General features: G+C 35.8%; 1 protein-coding gene across 2 annotated transcripts; it reads right to left on the bottom strand.

The window, feature by feature from the left end:
- Positions 1-851: 851 nt before the first annotated feature.
- On the bottom strand, positions 852-8,966 carry FPGT (fucose-1-phosphate guanylyltransferase). Of its 2 annotated transcripts, none has more exons than XM_063104385.1 (4): positions 8,846-8,966; positions 6,497-6,664; positions 4,205-4,297; positions 852-2,308 (listed from the first exon to the last, which is right to left on the bottom strand). In XM_063104385.1, the coding sequence occupies exons 1-4, from the start codon at positions 8,964-8,966 to the stop codon at positions 852-854; spliced, it is 1,839 nt and encodes a 612-aa protein (XP_062960455.1). The 2 variants fall into 2 exon arrangements, with proteins under 2 accessions (XP_062960455.1, XP_062960456.1); XM_063104386.1 differs by having other exon boundaries at positions 1,325-1,491; positions 8,846-8,927.
- Between the last annotated feature and the right edge of the window lie 3,500 nt (positions 8,967-12,466).

Genomic DNA, 12,466 nt, shown 5'->3' with positions numbered 1-12,466 from the left:
TCCTTAGGAAGAACTTTAAAAAAAGAAAACAAAAAAGCCCCCATAATATAAATACGATACTTGAGAGCCGCAGAGCAGCCACTTATAATTTACCAATTATTTTTATATTGACACATTAATATGTAACTAAAAGTGGTGCAAACCAGTTCTTACTTAAATTTATTTGTTAATTTAAAACACAAAACTCTGACAAATCTTGTCTCCAATTAATTATCAGAGGCTGATTTGAAAACATTTCACTTATATGTTTCTATTTCGGTATAAGCACGCAAGTTGGGATTCTAGCCAATTTTTATTTTCCTGAAGCTGTTTATCATCTGCATATTATCTCAGTTTTTCTATTCTTCTGCCTCCCTCCTGCTGTCTACCTTTTGGCCACATATTACTTGTCAGCATCATCACCAGTGTATAAACAGGAAATATGAAATGGAAAGTAAAGTCAGTCCATCTGGTAACTTAACAGTTCTGTTAAAGGGATTAATAGGAGATGAAAGTAATGTCCATAGTGAAATTATATGACTATCAGTGAATCTCAATAATTCCTACCACTTTCCCTAGAGATAACTGAGATTTTTGTATAGATATGTGTTTTCCTGTGGAACAGAATGTTAGGCAAAATTTATAAGATATATGAATATGTTTGAGTGTGTAAAGATAAAATACATCTATAATGGAAATATTCTCCCATCAAAATATAATTTATCTGTAGTCTTGTGTTATTAATATTATGCCACAGCAATTACATTAATACAGTTTTCATTAATTCACTTCAGTGAAATAAAATGAAAAAAAAAGTCTATGAAAATGCCTATATTTGCAGTCTTGCTCAGAGAAAGACAAAGTATACAATATTAAGATATCTCTAAATCAGATTGCTTTTTATTCAAACTAATTTCTAGAAAAATTTGCTCCCTGTAAGTTATCATGTCTTCTACATCTTTGTAGACAAGCATTTCCTCAATGGACAATAGCTTATAGCTATTCAGGCTGAATGATGACTTGTTCATGACAGCATTTAACATCTTTAGAGACGTTGTAACTGAATCACTCAAAGAACAACAAACTGGGAAAATGCGAGCAGTCCACAAACTCAAACACGTCTTGTCTCCAGAGAACAGTTCCTCTGTAACTTTAAGATTCCAAATATCTAAGCATGACAGGAAACAGACCCCAAAGAACTGAAGTAACTTTATATCTGACAATGTTTTAACATTCTTTTTCAAGTCATCTCGCACTCCAAATGCCATAGATGAATATTTTAATTGTCCATTCATCTTCAGGCTTAAGGAACACACAAAAGAATATGCAGGCAGGACAGCTTTTGTTATGATACAAGAACCGCTAATAATGCAGTTTTCCCCAACTGAAACATCAGGCCCCAATCTGCAATATTCCACAACTGAGCCAGGTGCCACAGAACATCCTGAATCCAGTATACTTTGAATAACACAAGATGTTTTACCAGAGTATTCTGATATACCTGGGAAAATGCTAAAAGCTATGGACTGTAACCCAAGCTCTGACTTTAACCAGCTGTCAGAAGTAAAATGAAACAAATATTCTTCAGTTGTTCCGATGTGATAAAATTTGGAGTTATTAAGAACAACAACATTTAGTGATGTTCCTTTAAGAAGATGAAATATTCTCTGTCTCATCTCTACCAACTCTGACTCTTCTTTGGTGACATTTGATGTGTTTCTGGTGTATTCCACAGTTGCTCCAGGTCCCAAAGCCTGCAGAAAGTCTCCATAGGCATCTATTTCACAGTTCACTGTGCCTATTTTTTCATAAAAAGCTAGCAACTTTTTAGCTGATTTATGATCCATATAAAATAGGCTATCTGTGTAGACATACTCAGAGTCTAATCTAAAACAGGCAGGGTCACCTCCTGCAAAGTCCTGTTGAGAAAGATTTCTAGGTCTATACACAGCATTAAACTGATGCATTTTTTCTATGCTGGGCTTATGAAGAAAACAATGGCAAGACCGGTATTCAAGGTCTCCATGTTCCAAATAATTAAAAGGATCTAAGACAAATACTCCATGTGTGGTACCCACAGTCAAACTAGAAGGATGAGCTAAAGCAGTAAAGCCAGGTTTGTCAAACCTAATAAACTCAAGTTCTCCAATACTATAAAGTTCAATATCATCTGCACAGGTAACCAGAACCCCGGGATTCATATGTGAGGGGAAATCAATGTACATGGCTAGTTTTAATTCCAACATCTGATAAATGGGGTTACCAAGAGGTAAAGCAGTGAAAATTTTCCCCAGAGCACTTGCATTTGGAAGGCGTTGACTATAGCCACCTATAAAATGAAACAAAATATTTAAAATGTGTTATTATTTGCAAGATTTTTAAAACCCAGGGGTATCAGTTACAACTCAAAATGTCTCTAAAGATATTTAATATACACAACCTGTAATGACATGCAGGTTAAAAATTCAAATAGCTATTCTCCTGCAGTCATTTGATATAATGAAGTTTTAAAGAATCTAGATTAGGAAAGAATTCTAATGTACTGTAGAGCCTGTGAATTGTTTTGAATCAAATGGATAACAAATAAAAACCACGGATTACATGATTTTGTATTTACATTTTAAAAGATAAATTTCAGCCATATTTAAATTCCTACATTAAAAATTTACTTCATAGGGAAGAAAAGTTATAAAAAACTAACATGCCAATTCTGAAATATAATGATTAAACACTAATTTCCAGATGCAGTGTCTTTCCTCAAAGGATTACATACACTTTTTCTTTTTGTGGCTGGGATCAAAACCCTTGACCTTGGTGTTATCAGCACCTCTGCTCTAACCAATTGAGCTAACCAGCCAACCCAAATTATTACATACACTTAAAGGAAATAAAGCACTTTTAAATTTATACTTGTTTTAAATTTAAATGGGCTTTTTCCTTCTAGGGATGAGTTTTGTAATTTTTCAATTCCTTGAAAAGTGTGTTCTCTTAAGCACATTAAATATCTTGCATCTTTTGTAACTAGCTATAGTGAGAGGCAGGCTTACATAGCCAGAGAAAGACAAAGAGTTAGACAGAGTGAGTTCAAACCTGGTTCACCACTTTTTAGTTGTTCATCTTTGGATTTACTCCAAATCAGCAAATGTAGAATACTTGTCTCATGTTTTATGACAATACATTTCAAGCACTTGGCACATAGTACATTTTCAACAAATGAGAGCTAATAATAATTTTCTATTTTTCCTTTTTCCAAAGACTAGCCAATAGTAAAGCTTAGCACTGTAAGAATGATCTATTTTTAACTATGTATTTTTTGGTGTCTAATTTAATTTTTACTAAATTGGTAATAATTTTTTCCTAAAACAAAATTATAATTTAAAAAAAAAAAAATTTTTAATTAGTCTTAAAACCAGAACCTGGATACTTTACTTATGCATCATCTTTACAAAGAATTATTTTTCTGTATACGAATCAAAAGAATTAGAGAGTGTGTTGGAAACCATGTAGATGAATGATTGGTTCTAAAATACCTATCGCTGGACTAGTGCCAGTCCATGACAAAGTTTTCATCAGCACCCTAGCATATGTAGAAAAGTAAAAATTAAATTAAAAATAAATCAATTAAAAAACTATCTTTTATTCTAAGAATACGTCCTTTCTACTTTTCTGTTTTAGAATATCCTCTTCTGTGTGTTTCTCCCTTATATCCTTACTTGTTAACTCCATGTCTAATCATTTTTTTCTTTTATTTTAAAAATTCTTTTAAAGACTGCAGACTGTGGCTACCAATAATCAGACAAAACTGCAAGGCAGAAAGTTTTGCCAAAAATTTAGTAATGACAGTACTAAACCAGCCTCTCCCTCACAGCAAGAATCCACTCTAAACCATGAGTAGAGGAGAAATGTTCAAATTTTAATAAGTTCTGTCTTAGGAAAATAGTTTTCTATATGCATACCAAAACCCAAACAACATCTATGAAAAGTTGATGTGATGATGTATGTGACACAATATTAAGGATAAATTTTATAAAAATTACTATGCTACTTACAAGCTAAAAATACCAAGAAAAGCATGAAATACTTGTTTTCAAAGCAGAATAACTTCAAGAATTAAAAAAAAAAAGGAAAAGGAAAGTATTTGCAAGGGAGAAAAAAATCCCTAAGGTATCAAAAGTGAAATACTCAAAAGAAAATGTAAATTAGTGAAGTGGATCAATAACTTTACCAGAGTGGATTAATAGAATGGTAAAAGAATTCCATTTATCTCCATATAGCTTTTCCAAACATCGAAGGGCACAAAGTGTTGATCCTCCATTTCCTTAAAAATAAAGTTAAAAATGACAATTTATTTCATACACATCTACTAAAATTTTGTAATGATGGTAAATTTAGATGTGATAACTTTAAAGATATGGCTTTTGGCTGTAATTAACTCAGTAGACAGACAGCAAAGGTATTGGCAAAATAAAATTAAATATATCTCGCAGCAAACAAACAATTAGTAATGAAACCTGGAAAGCAGCCCTTAGTAATAAATAATGAGCTAATATTCTCCCCAAAATAATAAAATAATTATAAATTACACAATCTGTAACATTAGTATGAGTGTTAAGTATAAACATTCATATAGAGTTACAAATCACAAAATCCATTTACAGTTAGGCGCCCCACAACATTTTGGTCAACAATGGACCACATATATGATGGTGGTCCCATAAAATTAGATTGGAGCTGAAAATTCCTATCACCTACTGACATCATAGTTGTCATTGCCATCATAGCACAGTACGTTTCTCACATATTTGTGGGGATGCTGGTGTAAACAAACCTAATGCACTGCCAGTCATATAAAAATATAACACACGTACAATTACATACATAATACTTGATAATGGTAATAAATGACTATGTTACTGGTTTATATATTATACTATTCCGTTTAATTGCTGGAGTATACTCCTTTTACTTATTAAAAAAAATCTGTAAAACATCCTCAGTAAGGTCCTTTAAGAGGTATTCCAGAAGATGTTATTACCATAAAAGATGACATCTCCATGCATATTATTGCCCCTGAAGGCCTTTAGTGGGACAAGATATAGAGGTGGAAGATAGTGATATTGATGATCCTGACCTTGTGTAGGCTTAGGCCAATGTGTGCGTTAGTATTAGTTTTTAATAAAAAAAGTTTAAAAAGTAAAAATAAAAAATTTAAAAAATAGAATAAAGCTTATAGAATAAGGATATAAAGAAAATACTTTTGCATTTATCGAAAAAGAATATTTTAAATATAGTATAGCCTAAATCTAAGTAATGTCCTAGGCCTTCACATTCCTTCACCACTTACTCACTGAAACTTGCAGAGAAACTTCCAGGCCTACAAGATCCATCCATAGGATGTATAGCTATACAATGTTTTACCTTTTATACTGTATTTTTACTGTGCCTTTTCAATGTTTAGATACACAAATACCATTGTGTTACAATTGCCTACAGTATTCAGTACAGTAACATGCCCTACAGGTTTGTAGCTCAGTACAATAGGCTATCTTATACAGCCTAGGTATGTTGTAGGGTATACCATCCAGGTTTGTGAAACACAATCTATGATGTTCACACAATGATGAGATCATCTCATAATGCATTTCTCAGAATGTATTCCTGTTGTTAATCGATGCATGACTGTACTTCTCCCATATGACATAATCAAATATACAAATATTAGATTTCCTTTCTAAAAAGATTTTTAGAAACTGGTTTCCTAAAAAACAGCTTAAATATCACTACCACACTAGCTACCTTGGGCAAGTTATTTAACTCCTGTGCATCAGATTCTTATCTACACAATAGGAATAATAAAATTACTGACCTCATAGTTCTGAGGATTAAAACAATATTGGCTAATTAGAACAATGCTAATGTCATATACATATATACTATACCTGGTATGAAGGGCTTCAGCTTTAAGTATGGAAAACAGCCTTCAGGAAAATAGCATTTATCTTTATTTGCAATGGAAGTTTAAAGGGAAAGGTTGACCTAAACCATGGTTTAAAAGTAAATATAGATATATTTTTAAAAATAAATATTCTATAATACTTAAGCCATTAGACTATGTTCTTCTGCATTCTGCACTGTGATCCCAAGAGGCCAAGTATATATTTTTCTTCTAATTTGTTTTCTTCATATAAATTTCTGAAGGAACTTTGGGGTGGGGAGGGACTTTAAGGCCCCTACTGATAAGATCCAAAAGAATATTCACCATTTGAGTAAATTTTATTAAAACTAATAAAATTCTTTTAAATAACATTCTGGAAGTTTTTTAGAGTAAGTCACAATGGGTAAGAACAGTTGCTAAGCATTTTATCTTTCTAAACAAGAATTTACATTCAGAGTTTAAAGTTTATAATGGCCATGAGTGGAGATATGCAGCTTATAAACCGTAAGACACAGAAAAGCTTTTCTGAAATGATTATTCGGCCCAGAAACAATGTTATAAACCTGACCATAAAATGCGTACCAATTTTGACTCCAGCAGGATCAACAAAAACATGATATTGAACTCCAAGGGGTAACTCCTTTCTTCTCAGCTTTTCTGACAGCTGTTGCTTATAAGCAAGTTCCTGTTTTTTATCAGCTGCTGTTATTGCAACTATGTCCCAGAATTCTCCAGCTGCCACAGGTTTGCCTATTTGAAAAAAAAAAAGGTAATTATAACAAATAGTATCAGATTCTCCAGCTGTTACAAGTTTGCCTATTTGGAAAGATGCTGGGGGAAGGGGGGAGAGGTAACATTTATTATCATTTTCAAAAAGTTATCTTCTGCTTTCTGGAATTGGGAATAATCAGTGGCCCGTGGATATGATTCAAAATAGTTCTAATGAGGATTGCTCATGAGTTCTTTTTTTTTTTCTCTTTTAGATTACTGCCTCCTTTTATGGTCTACAATGCCATTTATTTAGAAATTCTGAAAGATGCAATATTTCTTGGTTAAGAGAGGTACTTTTAACTTGCCAAAGACTATTACCTCAATTCTTAAGTAGGAAGAGGAGACAAAGAAACAAATTAAAATCCAGTTATGAAAATCAATTTTCACATATCAGGGCCACTTACTGTTTGTTGGCTAAGAAACATTCAACTCAGGATGCATTCCTTCAATGTTCCTTCAACTTTATATATATGGGTACTTCATTTTTTATTGTCTCAAAATAAGCCATGAAAGCTTACATAATCTATTAGAATATAACATAAAACTCTGGGTAACAGAAAAGGTCTCAAATCCCTGATGAACTCACTAAAAGACAGGCAGCATTTTTGATAGAATCTCTACTTTATTGATAAACAAGATGATTAAGTGTTTTTATTAGTTAACAAATTGGTCCTGTCAGCTAGAATCGAATACTCCTTTACATTTTACGGTTATTCACATTAGTCCCTGTATTTTTAAGCAGTCACTCCATCAAAAATACAACCAATTTTTTTTGACAGCTGTTCAGTGACAAAAAACACAGTTTTGTTTCTCCCATTACACTAATACTCTCACAAGCTTCTGACACCAGATATATGAGGATTTCTCCTCACCAGCAAGCAAGCCATTAGTTCTGCAGTGCACACTAGATGGCTGTCCTCCAATTGTTTCCAGACACTATTTACCTAGAGATAGCGTCATATCCCACAAGTTAAGGGCTCAGTCCCCAAGACTACAACCCCTCACTTCAGGTGCCAATCATAAGCCACATGTTGTTTTACCTGTACTTCTGACCCACCGGCTATAAACTGAGGTTCCCACAACCCCCATCTTGGGTCCGATTAATTTGCTAGAGAAGCTTACAGAACTCAGGGAAACACTTACATTCACTGGTTTATTATAAAGGTTATTACAAAGGATACAGACGAAGAGATGCACAGGGCAACGTGTTGGGGAAGACGCGCAAAGCTTCCACGCCCGCTCAACTGCTCCACCAGGAACTTCTATGTGTTCAGGAACCTGTAAGCTCTCTGAACCAAGTCCTTTTGGGATTTTTACGGAAGATTCATTGCATAGGCATGATTGAAGCTTGGTCAAAAAGGGTATGATCTAACACTAATAGACTGTGGTCAGGGAACTCAGCAAATCTTCTTCAGATTCACCGTAGCCTCTGTGCAGCATTTCTTCCTCCCGGGCATGGGGTAGGATTCCTTCTAAAATAAGGATCTCATGACATACAATCAAACAAGGTAGGTCAGAAAACTTCTTTATGGCCGGCTCCAAGACAGAAAGGCAGGAGAAGGTTAGTGTCTTGCTTTGGGGAGCCAGGAACCATGATGAAAAGCTACATGTATATACATACATATATATATACACATCATAATATCACAGTTGCACGGGGAAAGACAAGTGGCACAGCCAGTTTTTTGATACCGTACTTCATTCACCCTTCTAATTTTTAATCCATAATTTCTCCACACTCTTTTGTGTCCTCCTCAGTAAGCGCTTACATGACAGAACTCGTGAAATAGGGAGATAAAGGATAAAATCAATTCTGTTTGTAAGGGTCAAAACAGTGCTTCAGGTCTTTTAGATTTATTTAACTTCTGTTAATGCGCTAACCAATACATAGCTTCACTAATCATGTTAACAGTTTTCTTTCCTCTCCTCTCTCCTCCTTTATTTTGATAGTTATACTACTAGGGATAAAGTAAAAGAAAGCAACAAGCATAACGTAAAGAAAGGACAGTGACAGAATGAAAAACTCAAAAGTAATATGAGCCAGCGTCCCAGGCCTGCAGGTGAGACGCAGACAGGAAGTGACAATCGAGCCGATCTCCTGGCACGTAAAGCACCCTCCCTCTCCATTGCCCGGGAGAATTCCGGTTCCTCTTTCGGTACCTCTCAGCTCTGAAAACCTCCGCAGTTTTCGTTGGGTGGCTTCTCGAAGAGATACGTTTGGAGAGGACCTAGCCGCTGCCATAACGTCACTTTTCCTGAGACCGCGCAACACAGCACACATGCGCTCTAGGACGTACGCGCGGTCTTCGGTCCGGTCGTCTCTGCCCCGCCCCTTTCTTGCGTCACTCGCGTAACCACGCCCCCGCAGCCCCTTGGCCTGCGCCGTGTTGGCGTGAACCCGGATTCTCTTTCCGTTTCCCTAGCAACGGTCTCTGGAGCAGATGGCTACCTAGCGATTTGTCGTATTGTGCCGGGTCTGGGCTGCTTGTTCCCAATTGTTAAAGCCTTTGAAGCCCGGTTGACCCGGTGAGTGGTTCAGGTTGGGTGACAAAATTGTCAGAACCGACCCGCTAAGGTGAAGACGCAACTACAACCTAGTTTCCAACTTGCTCTCAAAAGGCTATTCGTCCTAACTGGTGGTTGGTTTTAGCCAGGAGCAGTTTCCAAGGACATCTTGACAGAAATTTCGTCCCCCAGGTCATCTGCCCCCAACCCTGGGTCGAGATACACCATCTGAGTATTTACAATCTGTGTTCTCTTCAGTAACCTTAGGATCGTGACTTCTTTACCCTTGCAGCTACTAGAGAGTGAGCCACACCACCCCTCTGTTTTGAGTTCTCTGCATGGGCTGCACATGCCAGCCTCCCAGATGTTGTCTTTTTGAAGATGTAAACTCATTCTGCAACCAGGCCCTTTACATTGTGGTATTTTAGTTTTTTCTCTGTCATCCTTTGTATATGCAGATTAATCTTGAATGTTCAATAACATTCTTGGGAATAAATCAGGTTTATTAGATGCATTTTTGTTAGCTATGCATAGGTATTTCTCTTGCAGAGCACAAGTATGTGATGAGTTTTACAAAATAATTTCTTCATCTTTTCACATAAGACAGCTATGAAACAGAGAAAGTAGTGATTTAGTCAAGGTGTTACAATTAGTAAGTAATAATAGATTTAAGAAAGATACTTCAACTCCTAACCCAGAAATTCTACTGCACTGTACAGTTTGATTTATTTGAGAAGCCTCAATTCATCAAAGTCTTGATCACGAACATAGGCATCCATGGTCCTACAAGCTCTTGTTGCGAACTTAGTTTATCTTCTAAAGACGTGACATGGTTATATAATTCTGTACTTAACAGTGAAAGCATTTGGGTAAAAAGGCAGATTACTCTTACAGTTTTGTCATTTGAAACTTCTTTTTATTAATAAAAACAATACATTCTTATTGAAGAACATCCAGAAAATACAAAAGACTTGAGTGAGGTGAGAGTGAGCAAAAGAGAAAAGGTCAGAGATGTAAAAAAGGGTCAGAGGAGGGATTTTGGTGTTTACTCTTTAGTGATACAAATGCCGTTGCAGCTTTGTTTTGATGTGACTTGCCTTATGTTGAAAGGGATCACTCAGAAGTGTGTGAATAGATTATAGTGGGGGCGGGGGGGGGGGTGAGGCAAGGATATAAGCAGGGAGACTTGTTTGGAAGCTGTTGTTAATAGTACAGGTGAGAGTTGGCAAAGGTTTGGCCAAGATGGTGACAGTGGAGACAGTGAAAAGTTGGTCAGATTCTGTATATATTTTGAAGGCAAAACCAATAAAATGTGCTTTTGGAATGGGTGTGGAGTGTGAGAGAAAGAGAGGAGTCAAAGATGACTGCCTATAGATGGAGTGGCCCATCAATTGAGATGGGGAAGGTTATGGATGGGAAAGATTGGTGGGGTAGTCGGTAAAGTCCAGAATTTGGTGTGGGACTTGTTGAATAAACAGATGTATATATATATATGTAATGCATATATAATGGAAGTTTATGTGTGTGTTTTTGTGTCTGTGTGCATCATACATATAAGTCTGGAGTTCAGGAGAGAGGTCTGGGCTAGAGATATAATTTTGAGACTTGTCTGAATATAGATGGACTTAATTTTAAACTGTGGAACTAGATGTGGTCCCAAGGGAATGAATATGTATTAGTCCATTTTTGCGTTACTATAACATAATACCTGAGACTGGGTAGTTTATAAAGAAAAGAGGTCTATTTGGCTACGTGTGGTGCGGGCCTCAGGCTGCGGGTACAGGCATATCACATGGTGAGAAGGAGGGAGGGGGAGAGGGAGAGGGAGGCGAAAGGGAGAGGGAGCATGCCAAGGTCCTTTAAAAAATCAACTCTCGTGGGAACTAATAGAGCAAGAACTCACTACCCACTGATTTCGACATGAGCTTTGAGGGGACAACATACCCAAACTGTACCAGAAAGTCAACAGAGCCTGTATGTCCCAGGACTGTACATTCTAATCACGTGAAGTAAAGAATGAAAAGGTAACCAAGTTAAGAAAATTCAGATAGTGATATGAACTATAAGGGGACTAAAACAGGATGATGTAATAGACTCTATTATGTAGAGTATTAAATAGAGCATTTTTCATGTCTGGGAAGGATGGCCATAGAAATGAATATTATTTTTTTCCCAAGTTTACTGACATAAAATGTGCTGTAAGTAAATATACCACTTATCAACTCTGATTTTTGTTCTCTCCTTTACTTTTTTCCTCAAATTTTCATTAGTATTAATTTTTAAGTAAAAAAATATATTGTACACTATCTGAGTCATAGTAAATTTCCTTGGCAGTTGATTGTAGGGGATAAAAATGTCTAGAGATTTTGTTTAGGTTTATATACAGTATAATTGAACTGTGATATGGTTGTTTAAACAGTCTTAAGCTACTGGAGTATTATTATTTTACAAGAGGATTTACCACAGAGTATTTACCAATTATTTACCAGAGTAAAATATACCAATTTAGCTGAGTAGCAAGCCCATTAATTCTTTTTAAAAATTTTTTTGTTTTAATTTATCAATATACAATGTAGTGGATTTTCGTGTCCCTTTCCCGATTCCTTTTCCCCCCTTGCCTCTACCCCCTACCACCCGTCAACATCATATCTGTTCACTTGTCTTAATAACTTCAAGGAATTGTGATTGTTCTCTCTTCTTCCCTGCCCCCCCGTTTATATATCTATTTATTTATTTTTAGCTCCCGCAAATAAGTGAGAACATGTGGTATTTCTCTTTCTGTGCCTGACTTACTTCACTTAATATAATTTTTCTAAGTCCATCCATGTTGCTGTGAATGGTAGTATTTTGTTCTTTTTTTATAGCGAAGTAGTATTCCATTGTTTAGATATATACCACATTTTCCATATCCACTCATCTGATGATGGACATTTGGGCTGGTTCCAACTCTGCTATTGTAAATAGTGCTGCAATAAACATTGGAGTACAGGTATCCCTTCAACATGATGATTTCCATTCCTCTGGGTATATTCCCAGCAGTGGAATATCTGGGTTATATGATAGATCTATCTGTAATTTTTTGAGGAACCTCCAAACCATTTTCCATAAAGGCTGCACCATTTTGCAGTCCCACCAACAATGTATGAGTTCTTTTTTCTCCACAACCTTGCCAGCATTTATCATTCTCAGTCTTTTAGATATTAGCCATTCTAACTGGAATGAGATGGTATCTCAGTATGGTTTTGGTTTGCATTTCCTGAATGCTGAGTGATGTTG

This window comes from Cynocephalus volans, chromosome 8 (genome assembly GCF_027409185.1).
Source record: "Cynocephalus volans isolate mCynVol1 chromosome 8, mCynVol1.pri, whole genome shotgun sequence".
Lineage (NCBI taxonomy): Eukaryota > Metazoa > Chordata > Mammalia > Dermoptera > Cynocephalidae > Cynocephalus > Cynocephalus volans.
Note: the sequence above shows the minus strand (reverse complement) of the source record. Positions and strands in the feature narration are given on the sequence as shown.

What these genes read in the sequence shown, in the direction of transcription:
- FPGT (XM_063104385.1), bottom strand. Translation starts at nt 8,966, where the DNA reads ATGTGTGCTGTGTTGCGCGGTCTCAGGAAAAGTGACGTTATGGCAGCG. An exon ending in GAGGTTTTCAGAGCTGAGAG is followed by an intron (nt 6,665 to 8,845) that starts GTACCGAAAGAG and finishes TTTTTCAAATAG; the next exon opens with GCAAACCTGTGGCAGCTGGA. An exon ending in CATTCTATTAATCCACTCTG is followed by an intron (nt 2,309 to 4,204) that starts GTAAAGTTATTG and finishes TTCATTTTATAG; the next exon opens with GTGGCTATAGTCAACGCCTT.